General features: G+C 46.9%; 1 protein-coding gene across 3 annotated transcripts in view; it reads left to right on the forward strand.

The window, feature by feature from the left end:
• TXNRD1 (thioredoxin reductase 1) overlaps window positions 1-5149 on the forward strand; it is a 71112-nt gene extending 65963 nt beyond the window's left edge. For all 3 annotated transcript variants that reach the window (XM_060025515.1, XM_060025517.1, XM_060025516.1), the window contains exon 14: window positions 4365-5149. In XM_060025515.1, coding sequence (XP_059881498.1) covers window positions 4365-4427 — 63 coding nt within the window. In that variant the 3' untranslated portion in view covers window positions 4428-5149. The remainder of the gene's footprint in view (window positions 1-4364) is intronic.
• The last annotated feature ends 12782 nt before the right edge of the window (window positions 5150-17931 follow it).

The raw sequence follows: 17931 nt of genomic DNA on the forward strand, positions 1-17931 counted from the left end.
GAAATAAAACATAAGCTTGCAAATTCACAAGCCTGGAATTTGCTTTAATGTATTCCCTACCTCATTATTTTTCTTCCTTTATGAAAATTGGAGAGAGAGCATGTTTGATGGTGTTTTAAATTGCCCGTGATACCATCATCCGAACACAGCTATTTTCATTATCGCATATTATCTTTCTGTTCTGTCCTCATCCACAGTCACACATTTTTTAAACAAGGGAGTTGTATTGCTTTTCAAAGAAGAATTGTACTAGTTTACAGTGTCATCAGTGTTGAATTTGAGTGCTAATGAAAACGTTGCAAAATTCAGTGTAACTTTTTCTTTAATAAGTATGAAAGATAACTATTTCAAGGATTTTCACACATCTTTATTAACAAGGATGAACCTTTTTTTCCTTATAATTACTGTTTTTTTGGATGCAAGCTGTTCACACATTTTTCTTCTGGGTTCATACTTTAAATGTTTTACTAGCCATCATTACTTGGGTCTGACTTTTTTGAGGCGCTGCTGATATATAGGAAGAAAAAAGGCTTTGTTGCTGCTTTTAAGGCTAAAATAGACCACGGGTTTTTCTCAGTATTGTTCCTCCTTTACACAAAAGTATTTTCCCCTTTTATTCACAAGTATTTTTGATGTTGATTCCTGTTGCTTTGACCTATATAAGTCAAAGTGGCCTCGATTTCTTGTGCTCTTTCCTCTTTGTATTAAAAATCAGGAGACCAGGCCTTCCCTGGTGGCGCAGTGGTTGGGAGTCCGCCTGCCGATGCAGGGGACACGGGTTCGTGCCCCAGTCCGGGAGGATCCCACGTGCCGCGGAGCGGCTAGGCCCGTGAGCCATGGCCGCTGGGCCTGCGCATCCGGAGCCTGTGCTCCGCAGCGGGAGAGGCCACAACAGTGAGAGGCCCACGTACCGCAAAAAAATAATAATAATAAATAAAAAAAAATAAAAATCAGGAGACCAGTTGTTTCTCAGGAATCAGAGAATGCAGCTGACCAAAAAGCTTGTCCAGGTGTGCTGACAGTGATACAAGCACTTGATGAGTCTCGCTTCCACTGGGGTCTCTCCCAAATCAGCCATAGCCTCCTGTCTCAGTATGACACTTACTCAGTGGTTCTCAAAGGTCGGTCTGGGTTAAAGTAGGACAAATGGACTCTGCAGAATCTTACTTAGAGTTACCTTTCAACTTACTTGGTGTGACCAAAAAGATTTGGATTGAAATTTTTTTTTTTTTGCGGTACGCAGGCCTCTCACTGTTGTGGCCTCTCCCGTCGCGGAGCACAGGCTCCGGATGCACAGGCTCAGCGGCCATGGCTCACGGGCCCAGCCGCTCCGCGGCATGTGGGATCTTCCCAGACCGGGGCACGAACCTGCGTCCCCGCATCGGCAGGCGGACTCTGAACCACTGCGCCACCAGGGAAGCCCCTGGATTGAAATCTTAATTGTATTCAGCAGCCAAATAAGTTTCTAAGTTTAATTGATTTTACACAAAGTCCTTTTATGTTTTCATGCCTGGACAGTATAGATGATCAGTTTGGGTGGTGATTTTGTTTGGGTTTTTTTTGCCTATAAAAACAGAGGTTTATTCCTTGTGGTGCTCTAAGGTCATCATGGAACAGCTGCAGCTCAGCTCCAATTCCATCATCACTCCAGGACCTGGCTGGTGGGGCAGCCTCTCCTAGGGGCACAGCTGGCTGAATGGCAGAGGGACAGGAGGTATAGGAAAAGTACCTTGGTGCCCAAGGCTTCTGTTCAGGAGTGATGCTTCCCACTTCCACATGTATCCTTGGCCAGAGCAAGCCCCTGCCCCCCACGTCTGTGTCCAGTAGGGCGGGAATGTATAATGTGTGGTCCACACAGTGTCATCACAGGGAGGTGAAGGCACCATATGTTTTGGAAACTAACAAAAATCTCATAGTTCAGTCAGACTTAACATGAAGAGGGATCAGATTTGACAGAAAAGAAACAACATATCTAAGACTTACTAATTGATGGTACATCAGCAGTAATGGAAATAGAGGAATTAAGGGTCAATGAAGGGTCAATTCCAGATGCGTGGCGCGTGGCCTGGTCAATCAAGTAGTGGCGCTGCCATTCACCGGGAGCCATCTGCCTAAAAGGGAGTAATTGCCTGAATGAGACCATGACGAGAGCATCTAAAGGGGAGAGAGCTGAGGAAGGACCCTTAGGGCCATGCTGCCTGGCCTTGTTCATGTCGTGCACGTGTGGACGGTGGCATTGTTTGGGCAGCACACTGGAATAAGCAGATCAGGCACCTGGTTCTGCAGCCCACGTGCCCTGGGGCTCTGACCACCCTAAGGGCTGGGGAAAATCAGTGTTTCAGGGACGTGCCACCTGGAACAGTGGTTAAGAATCCGCCTGCAGGGGACATGGGTTCGAGCCCTGGTCCGGGGGGAAGATTCCACATGCGGCGGAGCAACTAAGCCCGTGCGCCGCAGCTACTGAGCCTGCACTCTAGAGCCCGCGAGCCACAACTACTGAGCCCGCGTGCCTAGAGCCCGTGCACCGCAACGAGAGAAGCCACCGCAATGAGAAGCCCGTGCACCGCAACGAAGAGTAGCGCCTGCTCGCCGCAATGAGAGAAAGCCCGCGTGCAGCGACCAAGACCCGATGCAGCCAAAAATAAATAAATAAATAAATTAATTAATTTAAAAAAAAAATCGGTGTTTCAGCAGCACACCTCTAAGCCATGGCTGAGGAGTAGCCACAAAAGAAGGAAACAGGAAAGAGTGCTTTCACGGAAGCAAAAAGAAGAAAGAATTGTTAGAAGATCATTGAGATCGACAACAAGAAATGCTACAGAGAGGCTGAGAAATGAAAGCGGCAAGGTGCCCTCTGGATTTGGCAACTTAGAGAGTTACTGTTACAGATAGACTGTAGGAGAGCTGCAGGTTTCCTGTTTGGGGAAACTACAAAGTTAAGCAACCAATGGTTAGTTTACCACGCAGTGGGCTTCTAGGCTTTGAATTTTGCGTTAAATTCTCAGTGCGTTGCCTACACTGGTGTTCCTCAAGAAGTTCTAATCTGTGGTCTTTAGGCAACCTGCGTTAGAATCACTTGGGACTCTTGCTAAAAATGAGATTCCTGGGGCCCACCCTAGATCTGCCAAATTAGAATCTGTAATTTCCGTGTATTTTAATCAGCGTGAACAGGCTTTAAGGTTTGAGAGCCCTTGTTTTTTTGGTATAGGCAATCCTCAGTAGTAGCAAATCAAAGCCAACTAAAGTTCTTAGGCTCTAAGTCCACAAGGACCAATGTTTCAAGGATGTGAAACCAGGAGAACTTGTCAGTCACTGCAAGTGAGAGCATCAGTTCATCAGGCACTTTGGAAATCTAGCCAATCCTGCCCTCGCACCCAGCAGTTGTACCTCTAGCTCCAGGTGCAGGGAGATGTACCAGAATGTCATAGCACGTTGCAGATAGCATATTGGTTATAGCTTGAGTGGCCAGCAAAAGGAGCCTGGGTATGTAATTTGTAATATACTCACTATTTGAGTGATTGAATACTATAGTACAGGGGTCCCCAACCCCTGGGCGTGGCCCGTTAGGAACTGGGCCACACAGCAGGAGGTGAGCGGCAGGTGAGCTAGGGACGCTTCATCTCCCAGTCCCCGTCGCTTGCATTACTCCCTGAACCGTCACCCCCTTCCTGCCCGCCCCCCTCCAGCCACGGAAAAATTGTCTTCCACGAAACCGGTCCCTGGTGCCAAAAAGGTTGGAGAGCACTACTATAGTATATATACTATACTCTAATATGGTATCGTATACTATAGTAATTGAATACTATTCAGTGAGAAATGGAAGAATTAGAGCTATCTGTGTCCGTATGCATGAATAATAGAAATAAAGTATTGAGCCAAGAAAGCAGGTAGCAGAAGAGGATGTATATACCATCTTGCCATTTGCATATTAAGTTTTTAAAAACCTACAAAAGAAAAGCACCAGTCAGGGGGCGGGGAGGGGGAAAGTTATCAAGAAGGGGATACACATGGGGCTCGAACCATGTGTTACGAAGCTCCCTGAGTTGGGTGAGCACAAGGGTGTTCATGATAGTACACTTCACTTCTTTCTATGTGTCCAGAATATTTCATGGTACATTTCTTTTAGAGAACTGGTAAACAACCAGGGTATTATTTTAATCACCCTCATGCAAGTAAGTGCTTTATTAGATATAAGCTACATTTTTTTCTCTTTCACGTTGGTGTTGAAATGCTTACCTTGGTCATATTACATCTCTGTTTTAAGTAGTTACTCAAGTCATTCTTAGTCCCGTGGTGTTACCTGAGCTGCGCCCAGTTAACTTCTGCGCCCGTGTCCGAGTCTCATGCTGTCTCCTTCCCTGCAGGTATTCACGACACTGTCGGTGACCAAGCGCTCGGGGGAGAACATCCTCCAGACCGGTTGCTGAGGTTAAGCCCCAGTGTGGGTGCTGCTGCCAGGACTCCAAACCACTGACGTATTTCTTGCCCAAGTCCAAGGCGAAGTTTGCGGAAGGTTCTGGGGCTTCAGCAGCCACGTGTCCTGTGCTTAGAGCCCCGAGGCCCCCTTGGATCTCATGGGCCGGAGGTGACGCGTGGGTGGCAGGCAGCATCGCACTGGGGTCAGCATGACGCACTCGAAACTGGCTTTCGGCAGCGCTTCGCAGAGGGGCGTCCATGAAGTCACCAGCCTCAAGCCCGCGTGGTGGGTGGTGATGGAACCGTCGAAGCAGTTTTTGCATGGCCTTTCCTTTGTAGGTTTTCTTATTCTCACTGTCAACCTTTCTCAGGTTGGTTATTTTTTTTCTCCGCCGTGTTAGTGAAAGTAGAGATGATAGCAGACAATTTTTATCCAAAAGCAAGTCGTGGCCACCGTGTGCAAATAAGGTGGCTCGTTGCTGGGACGGCGCACCGTGGCTCCTAGGCTTGTCCCGGGGAGAGAGCATCTCCCCAAAACAAGTGGTCACCACTGGCCAGGTGTGCTCCCAGGCACTATACCACTGATGATGAAATGGCTACCTGGCCAGCCTGTTAGGAGGAATATTCCAATGCAGGGAACTTGGTCGTACAGCGTGATCTCCACTGTTCTTCATCACGGAGGCAGATGCACAGCCGAAATGGGGAAAAACAATAAATGTCGTTGTTTAGTCCATTGTGTGCTGGTCTAAGTGAGCTGAGATCTTTTGCAATGGGAAACATTTAACGCTTGTTTAAAGACTTTTTGGGGGGTGGCTTTTGCTTTAAGCTAAAATCACAAAATACTACAGCTTTATTTTTCATGTGTGTTATGCATCTATCCCTTCCTAAGAACTATATTCATAGGAGAAATGTCTTTCCACACTTAACAATTTAACTCTTGTGGTAATTACTTTTTTAAAGAAAGCTGTTAATATCATAATTTATTATTTTTGAACACAGGTGGATGTGAAGGACTTTCGTGTAAAAACCAAATGGTTTTGGCTTTTTCTGTTGACTGTACTTGGTGGAATTTGGGCAGAAGTGTTTCTGCTCCATTAGCATTCCAACTCGTATTATCACAAAGAGGTATTAACCCTACAGTTACAGATTTCTGCCTAAATGTACTGGCGACGGATCATATTTAGGCCGTTTTCCCACTACAGAAGTTGGATTTTAAACATGTTGTGGACGTCAGACCTCCCACCAGCAGTTCTTGTAGCTCCTTTTTCATTCCCTCCCCTCTGTGTGTGTGTCTCGGCTACAGCACTGAGTGTTTCTCCGTCACCTCAGGGAACTCAGCGTCTGCCCAGCATTTAGTCAGCAGATCCCCTGACCCTGTCTGCCTCACAGCCCTGCCTCACCCTCCGTCCCATCTGGTTGTGTGGAGACAATGGGAAAAGGAAAAGAGGGGAGGGGAATTGCGACAGCTGACCGTGTTCAGTTTTCTTTATTTATTTTTAAATTTGTTTTTTTCTCCAAGTCTGCCAATCTCTGAAATTAGAAGATAGGCAGTACGGGGTGATCATGCCTAATCATGCTGTGATTCTGTCTTCTTTGTGGAATAGAATGTTCTGCCCCCACGAGAAGGATTCTACTTTATAGACTTGTCTGCGTAATTGCCCAGTGTATCAGAACTCGTATTAAATTCCGTGTATTTTTGTTACAAATCTTCTGAAAAGAAACCATGTGAAACCTTAAAAGCTGTTAATATCCACCCTGTGTGGCTCTTGTTGAATGGTGGTCTTGGGACTGTTCAGCTGACAGCCAAATGGACTTCCGGGCTCCTGTTGGCGATCGTGAGAACTAGGTGCTGAGTGAGTTTCATCGATGCTGTGCTGCGGGGCCTGGTGGGTGTGCTGAGGTTCACATTTTAGCCGTGTTGGCATTCCAGATTCCATTTTTGAGCTTATCCCCACTTGATCTGTCCATCTTAGTTTTTAAGGTGGCAAAACCGCCCCACCTGCCCCACCTGACAACAGCACTGTGAGGGTACGTGAGCCTTCCTTTCTCTCTGAACTGTATCAGGCACATACCCGGGGTTCAGTAAGTGTTTACATTGATGTTTATTGTCAGGCTCAGATTATTCACTCATATGCACTTAATTTTCTGATGCATCAGTTGATGAGCAGAAACTCCTATCTTGTGGTAATCCTTAACAAAAACCTTCCCAAAGTTCCTCTCTGTCCTGAGTAACTGCAGAGTGCTAACAGTACCACTAAGTGCTTGTTACTGCAGCATGTACCAGGCACATAACAGCCCTCTCAGGAAGCTCCTGTGCCCGCTTACAGATGGAAGAGCAGGCTCAGAGGTAGGAATCCTGGCTCAGGGTTACACAGCTAGGTAGTGGTATAGCACACTTTTGAAGCCAGAGAAGTCTGTGACTTCAAAGGCCCAGACCTCTCGACCACCTTGCGTCTGCCTCATTCATCTCTGACGGGTGGGAGCTTTCATGAAGGGCGACTGAGCTGAAGCCTGGGGTCCCGTCGTGTTTTCACGTGTCCTCGAGCAGTGTGGTCCGCACAATTAACAAACACCTTGTCTGAGATGTTTTAGTGCTTTTTCTAACTGGTCGTAACACTGCTGGTGTATTTCTACACTATTGCCAGGATCTTATTCCTCAGACTTCCCTTGCCCCGAGTCCTCAGGGTCTTCCAAAGCCCTGTAAATAGGCTCTGGGCCCTCTGTCAGACCCTGGGCCAGTCACCTGTACCTCTGGCCTCTGCCCCAAAGACACCGCTCCTAACCCCCCTGCGCTGGGTTGCCTCCAGCCAGAGCTCTTTCTGCGTGTACTCCACAGGACTCTGTACTTTCTCTAGAGCACTTCAGGTTACCCTGCACGAGCCCACTTCTAGATAATTAGGGTTCTTTGCGTCTGTGTGCTGCGTAGCTTCCAGCACGAAGCCTACACGTGCACTACGGAGGCACGTAAAGCTTCGTGTAATTGGGTGGGCAGGTAGAGCCTTACCACTTGGATCTGTACCTATCAGAGATGACCACTTCAGGACACTGTTAATCTCTCGTGTCAGGAACCTTTGACCCAAATGTTAATGAAGGTAGAAGGGGCATAAACATAAAAATGGCCAACGTCACTTGTTGAGGAAATACAATTAAACTGCTGTGAAATACCACTTCTGACCCATTCTGTGGCACAGTTTAGAGAGTCTGACAGTATCAAACGTTGGCAAAGCTGTGGTGCAAATGGGACACATTTATTGCTGTGAGGAGTGTAAATTGGTACAGTCACTTTGGAAAATGATTTGACATGACCCAGTAAAGTCAAGATCCTGTGCATACTCTAGGTATGTACCCAGCACAGATGCACATCTATGCACCAAAAGACATGACACTGTTAGCAATAGCAAAAAAACGAAACATGGAAGCAACCCAAATATTCATCAGAACAAGAATGGACAGGTCAACTGCGGTGTATCCATACAACAGAAGACGAAGTAACAGCAAGATACATGTTACAAACAGTGGATCAATGAGTGAAAAAGTCAAAGGCATATGTACAGTGTGATTCCATTATATACATAAACAGGCAAAACTAAGCAATCTGTATATGTGTTTAGATGGACAGTTGGAGTAGAACCACAAGGGAAACAAATTCAAAATGAAGAAACTGGAGTTTAAGCTGGTGGTTACCTATGAAGGGACAGGGCAGAGGCTGGAGTCAGGAAGGGGCACCCAGGACCTAAAGGCTTCTTTCCTAACCCAAGTGGAGGACTTGTGCATTTGTTGCATCGTTATTGATGTTTGTTACAAATGTTCCTTTGTATCTAATCAGTAGTTTATTCAAATAGCTTTAAAAGGTGGGGAGGGGGTAGCTGGGAGTATTAGAATGCCCGGAGCAGGAATGTGTCCATCAAGGTCTCACACAGGAGCTAGGAGACCAGACTCTAAAGACAGAGAATACAGCAGAAGGCCTTTCCTGACCATCCATGAGCCCATCCTTGATACGAGGTCTGGGAATGGGCTAAACGTGCACTAAGTTTGGGAGTAATTGTGACACAGCAATCGATAATGAATACGTGGGAGTTGGAGGGGTCGCACGACAAACAGGCCCGGTCCTCTTTCCTTAAACCCACTTAAAATCAGAGCACTCAACTTTTAACATTTCAAAAGATTTTATTTAGAAAAAGAAAAGAGCTTAAAAAAATTTTTTTTTTAATTTGAAGTTCACTCTAAGGAACCAAGGGTTTTCCTGCAGACCCTGTTCTGCTGATGCCCTGTATCACTGATGCCGTACGTTGCCCTCTGGGCACTCCTAAGAGTCTCCAGAGGAGCTGAGCAGAGCAGGGTTTTCTGGACCCCTTGGCCGTCTCTGAGCCTGATCCCATCACTGCACAACCTTACTGCAGCTGTTCGTTTCTCAGGCGCTATTTCATAGGCTTTGAGATTGGCAAGGGAGGTCAGCTTCTCCAAGTCTGTCTACAGATGCAGAAACTGAGGGCTGGACGGGTGAAGCTGACTGATCAACATCAAGGTCAAGGTTAAACAGCTAAACACAGATCTGAGACCAGAAGCCATCTGGCTTCCAACTATGTGCTTTTCTACAACATGATGCTACTTTGTTCCTGCCACCATTTCCTTTGTAAATTCTCCTACGTGCTTAAAAACACCCAGCCATGTAAGCACACTCTGATTGCTGTGAAGCTGAAGAGCATGGGAGCATGTGTTGACTCTGAAAAAGCCAATAGGTAGGTCCTTGGCCCTGTGGTCAGCACACAGTAGGTGTGCAGGAAATGCATGCAGACTGGCCTGAAGGGAGGCATCAGAGCCCTCCGTGTTGGCTTTCCTGCGTGCGTGATGGGGACGCCTTCTTGTCTGTCGGGAAAATGAGGTAGAGCCTGCCTCGTAATTGCAAAAGCAGCACCTTGGAAGAGCAATTGCTAAAGGAGTGAAGAGACAAGAAACAAACTGCATGGCATGTGCTGTACATCAAGGCACAGTGGATACAGAGTGAATGAACACTGATGGTTAATTTATGTGTCCGCTTGACTGCGTCACAGGGATGCCCAGACAGATGGTTAAACAGTATTTCTGAGTGTGTCTTGAGGATGTTTCGGAATGAAATTGCATTCATCAGTGGACTCAGTAAAATGGTTTGCCCTCCCCAGTGTGGGTGGGCATCACCCAATCCATTGAGGGCCTTAATAAAAGGAAGGAAGAATTTGGCTCTTTCTACCTGATTGCTTGAGCTGGAACATTGACCCTCTGCGGTCCTGGTTCTCAGACCTTCGGACTCAGACTGAACTACTCCACCGCTTTCCTGATTTTCCATCTTGCAGATGGCAGATGGTGGGACTTCCAGCCGTCATATTTGCATGCGCCAATTCTTTATAATAAATGAATCTGTCTGTCTGTCATCTGTCTTATCTTCTACTGGTCCACTTTCTCTAGAGAACTTTGACTGAAACACACACAGACCTCACTCTGAAGGTGTGTGCAGTCAGGTAGGGTGGGTGAATGTACACAGTTACTCCCTCATTTTTTCAGCAAATACTATGTACCAGATACTGTCCTAGGCAGGAGAGTTCAGCAGTGAACAAAAACATCAATAATCCGTGTCCTCAAGGGGTTTACATTATAGTTGAGGGAAATAGGCAAAAATAACGTAAGTCATTATATTGAATAAGTGGTGATAAGTGCCACGAAGAAAAATCTAAGCAGGGAAGGGGAGGTGTGTGGGGCATGGGGAGTGGAATTTTAATTAAGGTGGTCAGGGAAGACCCCATAGAGAAGGTGGCATTTGACTGAACACTTGGAGGAGGTGAAGGAGATCCTGGGGGAAGGAACATTCCAGGCAGGGAGGTCAGCAAGTGTAAAGTCCCTGAGGCAGAGAATGACTGGGATGTTGGGGGAATGAGTCTAAGTCCATCATGGTGGGTGGAGTCCAGCAAGCAAGGAGGGGAAGAATAAAAGTCAAGGTCAGAGAGATAACAGATCAGGTAGGGTCTTGTTGGTTGTAGTAAGAAGCAGCAGCATTGGGAGCCACTGGAGGGCGCTGAACAGAGGAGGGGTGTGACCCCACTTCCTGATCACACTTCCAGGTGGTCAGGAGCACACGGGTGGCTGGTCTGAGGGCAGCCTGAGGCTTTGGGTGGGTGGAGGCTGCTGCAGTGATAGGGGTGAGAAGATGATGTCTTAGTCCAAGGTGGTAGCAGTAGGTATGGTGAGTAAATCCCAGTCTGACATAATTTGAGAGGAGAACCTATAGGACTTAGTGTTGGATTGGATGTGGGATGAGAGAGAGAGAGAGAGAGAGAGAGGTTCAAGGATGACTCCTACATTTTGGGCTTCAACACTGGAAGCCTTGAGGCTGGAGGTGCCATTTCACTGAGATGGGAAAACTGCGGAGGAGGGGCAGGTTTGAGAGGAATATCAGAAGCTCGAGTTTTAGGTGCCAAGGTTGAGATGCCTTGTAGACATCCGAGTAGAGGTTTTGGATGGTTAGCTGGACACATGAGGCTGGAGTTCCAGAAAGAAGTTCAAGATAGAGAGTTAAATGTCAAGGTGTCAGCCCAGAGAGGATGTTTAAAGTCCTGAGAAAGATGAGGCCCTGAGGGCATGAGTGCAGATAAAAAGGAGAAAAACTCTGCTAGAAACCAGCAGCTGCCCCAAAGGAAGGTACCCCATGCCAGGAGAACAGAGCAGGACTAGGGTGAAACTGTGCAACTCAGATTGGGACATGAACCCACATGCTGGGACTCGAACCCAGCCAGAACCCAGATTGGGACTTGAACCCAAGGCCTTTTAATTGAGATCACACACTTGGTCTCGGGATTTAATGAAGCTCAGGTTCTTGATGTCTCCTTGCAGAAAGAATTCAGTGAGAGACAAGGTGATAGGTAAGAAGTGGATTTATTTAGAGGGAAACACACTCCACAGACAGAGTGCAGGCCACCTCAGAAGGCTAGAGGCCCTGAATATGGGCTGGGTAATTTCATAGGCTGATGAGTGGGAGGATCATTCCAACTATTTTGGGGGAAGGGGCGGGGATTTCCAGGAATTGGGCCATGCCCACTTTGACCTTTTAGGGTCAGAACTGTCATGGCACCTGTGGGTGTGTCATTTAGCTAATGTATTGCAGCGTATAATGAGGCTCAAGGTCTACTGGAAGTCGAATCTTCTGCCATCTTGGACCTAGTTGGTTCTAACCAGTTTTTGTCACGTCCTATGGCTGTCATTCTTTTAAAATGTCGTGCCCTGCCCCCTTTCCCTCCTGTTTCAAGGGGATCTCCTGGGGACCCTTCCTGTGAGTGCCAGGTGGCAGGTTTTAGATCCACAAGGGGTGGAAAAAGATTCAAGGGGTGGAAAAAGGATGTTCCACACAGACAAGCAGTCAAGACATGGAAATAGAAAATGAGAGAAAGATGGAGAGATGAGGTGTAAGTTGCCTCAAACAGCAGGCCAGCGCTTTGGGGCATCATCCTGGGGCTCTGGGAAGCAGAGAAAGTACACAACCGCGGGGCCGAGACGGGGTGAGGAGAGGCACACTGAGGGTCCTGTAAGAGCAGGAGCGGCCCCTGCACGACTCAGAATTAGATTCCGCATCCTCGGCCCCTCACTCACCTCACCCTAATCCCGGCCCTGGGTAAATGATGAGTAGCCAGGTTTGGTGCAGATTAGCGTCCTCCCCTACTCCAGACCCATGCAGTGTAGGTTAGAATCACAGCTCTGCCACCTCTTGGCCAAGTTGCTTAACCTCACTCTGCCTCTTTCCTCATCTTCAAAATGAGAATATTAATTGTACCTTCCCAGGGTGGCTGTGAGGGTTAAATGAGCCGATAACACGTAAAGCACTGAGAGTAAGCATGTGGTAAAGTCGACTGTTATTATCGCACTGTTTGGTCAGAATAAAGAGTGGAAGGAGGGTTGGAGAGAGAAATTTTAGGCAACTGCAGGTCAGAGTAAGAGATAAAGGGAGGCTAACGAGGGAACTTGTCATGAAAAGATGAGGTGATGGATGTTATCAAGGATGATAAAATCAGTGGCACCCAGTTCTGTGCTTTCATTCCACAATTATGTGTAAAGTTGTTGCTACTGTGAACTTGGAGTTGTTCTGAGAGCTGGTTGATTGGAAAGCAAGGGAAAGTCTAGTCTTCCAAAAAGGACTCTGAAGGACAGAAGGAGACAAGTGGCCTCAGCTCAATCCCCAAACTTCCAGCTGGGCAGTTCAGCAGAACAAGCCTAAAAACGGGCTACAGGGAGTCCCAGGTGATTTAGGGGCTGTGGGTCTCGAAACGGGAGGAAGGTTTGAGTCTCCAGCAGGGCCTGGGGCAACACTTAACCGCTGCTGCCCAAGGCGGCCAGACCCATGCATGGGTCCCTCAGCAAAGAGCGAGGTCTGAGCCCCGTGAGCTCCGAGGCAAGTCCACTTGCTCTTTGAGTCGCACGCGAGGCCCCAAACCCACAATGGGCAGGCTGAAGTGGAGGTTGGGTCATAGGTAGTACTTCTGGTCTCCGTGACGGGTCTCACCTGAGAAGGGAACTACCCATTCATTCACTGTGTATTAGTTTGCCCAGGCTGCTGTATCAGAATACCGCAGACTGTGCAGATTAAACGACGGAGTCTGGAAGCCAGAACTCCAAGAGCAAGGTGTTGGCAGGTTTCGTTTCTTTTGAGGCCTCTCTCCTTGGCATGTGGACGGTCACCTTCTCCTTGTGTCTTCACGTGGCCTTTCCTCTGTGCATGCATTGCTGTGTCCGTGTCCAAATTTCCTCTTCTTTTAGGACACCAATCATGTTGTCTGAGGACCCGACCACATGCCCTCTTTTGACTTTAATCACGTCTCTAAAGACCCCATCTCCAAATACAGCCACATTTGGAACTTAGGGCTTCAACATAGGGATTTGGAGGTGGGGAGGGACACAGTTCAGCCCGTAACACGTTCATTCTCAAACATTTCAGAGCCTACAGCGCCCTGTGCTAGACCCATATTCATGTTGAGCTAAAAGGACAAATGACATTGGTTTCCCTTTAAAATAAGTGTATTAAATAGCAGTATAGCTGATACATGGATACAGGAAAAATCACAAAGGTGAGTTTTTTAATGGCTCCAGTTTAGAAAACACTGAAAAAGACCAAAATAAGCAGTGAGAACACAGACTATTTGACCGACATGATCATTCAGTTTGTTTAACTCTGCCCTTACAAATAGAAAATGCACATTTTTCTTTTATGTCCATGAAACATTTGTAGAAACCACAAAAGAAACCTGAGTCCATTTCACAGAGATGTGATATAACAGCTATAATATCTGATTACATAAATCAGAAGCAAAAATATAAATTCAGGAAACTTACCCACCTGGAAATTGAGAAACATTCTTCAAAAACTGAATCAAAGAGGTGATTAAAACTATGATAACTGAAAATAACAGAAAGGAGAATACTTATGGGATACAGTTAAAGTTGTATTCAGAGGAATATTTAGAGTTTTTTTTTTTTCAAAAAAAGAAAACACAAACCCAGAAAAATTGTTAAAAACAATTTTCAAAATGAAATAAAGAAAATATAGAAAGAAATAGTTCAAGAAGCTATTGTTTTTATGCAGTGACTAAGATGAGAAAAAGGAAAGGAAGCTATGCACCAGGCATTATGCAGAATGATACAGGCTTTACTTTTTTAATTCTCACAATAATCTACATAGGTCTTATTCCCATCTTTCATAGGAGGAAACAGGCTTAGAGAGATTCTGTAATTTGCCAAACAGTATATGATTCTTAGATTACAAAATCGAGATTGAATCTAGGTTTTGAGCACTTGTTAAAATACAGATTCCAGTGTCTCACCCTAGACCAACAGAATCAGATCCTCAAGGGGATCCACCGTGGGGAATGTGTATTTTTATCAAGTACTCCAGGTGATTTTTATGAGCAAGCCCATCTTGGAGACACTAGGGTACATCCTGTGGAGAAGACAACTTCTCTGAACAGAACGGTAGTAATAGCAAAAGGGAATTTAGTACTTGTCCAGGTACTTTGCACACCTGACTCCTTTTCTGTAATCCTCACAACTGCCTTTCTGAGGTCAGTGTCATTAATGTCCCATTTTACAAATTAGGAAGTGAGCATAGAGAGGTTAATGAACTTGCCCAAGATCACAGCCAGAAAATGGCGGGACGAGAATTTGCACTTGGCCTAGCCCAGGGCCTGCGTTCTTGGCTCCTGCACTAGAAACAAATACCGCACGTCCTCGAGTGGACTTAGTGGGGTCGATTGAGTGGAAGATGGGTAGGTGGGTCTCAGGCTCAGGAGGCAGGGGAGGTGCCGGGTTTGAGCCAGTATCTATACAGCAGGGCTATCGACAGCCACAAGGTGAGTTAGTGTTGCTGAGGCAGAGAAGGCTGGGCTGTTTTATCCACTAAGTACTATGAGCAAAAGACCTAGTGTTTATAAAGACATTTGAGACCTTTTACAAAATGCTTCAAAATATGAAGGAAAAAAAAGAAAAATTGGTGCAGCAAAAATTGCAATGGACGAGTCTTTAAATGCCTCCGTAATATTATTTCAGCCAATCAACTGCCGTTGGATCCAATGCCCATATATTTATAAACATTATATTTAACACAGGAAGGGCTGCAGTTCACTATGTTTGGAATGACGGGGTAGCTCTGCAAGTACAAGGGCCTGGGGGGAACAAAGGCCTTGAAGTGGCCCCGAGAGGAACTATGAAGAGAAGATGCATTACTAATGGGGGCTGCAGACAAGGAGAAACAACTGCCCCCCCAGGCCACTTCCTTTGCAGTGAGTGGTTCTGTTTTCATCTCTGTAAGAGCCCTTAGAACTGTGGTACCCGTTTTTCAAGTGAGCAAAATGAGGTTGGGTGTTACTTAGTCTTGTCCAAGCTCACACGGCTTGTGTGGAGCAGAAAGAGAAGGTATGCCCCCTAGTGTCCACCCTTGTGAACAGCAGGCTGCCGCTTCGGCTTCGCAGCGCTCCGTTATTTTGCTTGGAACACAAACTACCCTCTTGAATAAATAAAGCCGCAGAGCTAAAAAGTTGCAGGGCTTGCAAATCAAAAGAAAAGGACAAACACCTTAGCAGATAATACTGGAGAAACTCGATCACTATGTATAACTATAAAACTGCATCGTCATCAAGCACCGTATAACAAAGCTAGGCTTGAAACAGTAAAAACCTAAATGTATATGGTACAACCATAAAGTTTATATGACAAATACCAAAAATATCTCTGTGATCTAGAGACGGAGAAGGACTTCATACACCGTGACCTCAAGGCACAAACCATAGGGAATTCCCTGGCGGTCCAGTAGTTAGGACTCTGCGCTCTCACTCCCGTGGGCCCGGCCGGGTTCAATCCCTGGTTGGGGAACTAAGATCCCACAAGCTGAGAGGTGCGGCCAAAAACAAAAGCACAAACCACAGGCAAAACGACTGCATCAAAAGATCTGACCCAGGGCTTCTCTGGTGGCGCAGTGGTTGAGAGTCCGCCTGCCGATGCAGGGGACGCGGGTTCGTGCCCCGCTCCGGGAAGATCCCACATGCCGCGGAGCAGCTGGGCCCGTGAGCCATGGCCGCTGAGCCTGCGCGTCCGGAGACTGTGCTCCGCAACGGGAGAGGCCACAACAGTGAGAGGCCCACGTACCGGAAAAAAAAAAAAAAAAAAAAAAGAGAATGAGCCCTACAACTGCCTGTGTACGTTAACAGCACATATCCAGCAGATCGGAGCAGCCGACTGTGGAGCTATGGCACTGCAGGGAAGTTGAAGAAAAAGAGAGCCTCTCAGGGTCTCTCTTTTCTTCCCCATTAAATGGGGATAATAACAGTGCTCACCTCCCAGAGGTGCCTTGAGGATCAAGTTGGTTACGCACCTGATCAAGCACTTAGAACAGGGGGCACAAGGTCGGCGGTGCTGGGTGAGTGGATGCTGTTGTTATTTATTTATTATTTATTATTATTATTATTTATTATTTATTATTCTTATTAGTTGAGTGTGAGTAACCCAGCTCTCAGCAGATGAGGTCCAAAAATGTGAAGGGGCAGCACTGAGATTCAAGTTCAGGACAATTCCGTGTCTCTCTACTCCAGCCCCACTCACTCCCACCTACGACTAGAGCCTCCGCATGTCTGTCATTCCTGGGCCCCAAGCCAGGCAGGAGTCTGTTGGGAATTGAGAGGGCACTACACATTTCATACCTTCCCGGGGGACCCTGAGCCCAGCTGATGTGGGGTGTGTCTCAGAGCCTCCGCTGATGCTCAACGATGTGAGGGTGACCCCAGGGCAAGCGTGGGGCCAGCAGGAGGGAGACCAGAAGGAAAGGCCTGTCCCTGCCTTGGGGACAAGCACAGAAGCCAGGGAAGAAAAGGCCCCTCCATGCTCTGGCCCCCATCAGCCAGCGGGAACCCACATAGGCCTCATCTGAGAGTAGTTACAAAATTAAACGAGAGCACAGCCTTGCTTTGTGCCTTCCTGTTTAGGAACCCTGTAAGGTAACTTGATGGTGGGTGTTATCAGGAGCCAATACCCCCCAGCCCTTCCCCAAAGCCCTAGCGTGGAAAGGGGATTTTGTGGGACGAGTCCCCGCTCTAGGGTGTGGGGTGGTGATTGACTTCGTCATAGGCACCTCCCTTCCCCGGCCCCTTTCCTGCTGTAGTGAATTTGAGCCTAATAGTTGGTGAAATGAATTTCTCATGGTGAAGTGAGGAGACAGGAACGTGATTAGGAATTCAATTACCTTGCCTCCTGTGTGGCTTGCACAGTTTAATGACTGCCTTGGTCTAAATTTCTTTTTATGATTCTTGTGGCATTCTGCCGGAGTCCACATTCAGGGCCATTAAGCAAAGGAAGGGAAGAAAAGGCCATCAGCAGCTGATCAGGGCTGGGCCTGCCAGGGGTCATTTCTTGGTAGGTGTGGTGTCAGGCAGCTCTGGAAGACTGGGGTGGAACTCCCCCACTGCCACATGCAGAATTTGAAGAGCTGTGCTTCACAAGGGCTTAGCTCGCTGTCACTGTTATAAACTCTACTCTCCCCTGAACCTATGAAATAAGGATACTCTAAGAAAAGCACCGCTTCTCTGCACACCATCTGAGGCACTTTCATGCATCATCTCGTTCAGCTCCCAGATGGACCCAAGAGCTGGCCATTATCATCCCATTTTCCAGAAGAACCTCTGGGTGGTAACACATGTGTAGAAAGGTAACACATGGTTTCTTCAGCAAATAAAGTGCAAAAGGGGGAACAAGATGGAAGGAACCAGGGTTCCTTCAAGGACCCTCCATCTGCTGGATGAGAGACAAAGACATGTATCTTATCTGGACCACTCTTTGATATAGCAGCTTAGCCTGTACTTCAACTAATGCAGCCATTAAAATTTTTTTTCCAGAAAATATTTAATGATATGAGAAAAAGCTTATAGATTGTAGATCAGGGGACAAGTCAGTATATTAAAGGAGATGCTTAGGGCAGTGAAACTACTCTGTATGATGCTATAATTGTGGATACATGTC

The sequence above is a fragment of the Delphinus delphis genome, chromosome 11, assembly GCF_949987515.2.
Source record: "Delphinus delphis chromosome 11, mDelDel1.2, whole genome shotgun sequence".
In the NCBI taxonomy this organism is placed as follows: domain Eukaryota; kingdom Metazoa; phylum Chordata; class Mammalia; order Artiodactyla; family Delphinidae; genus Delphinus; species Delphinus delphis.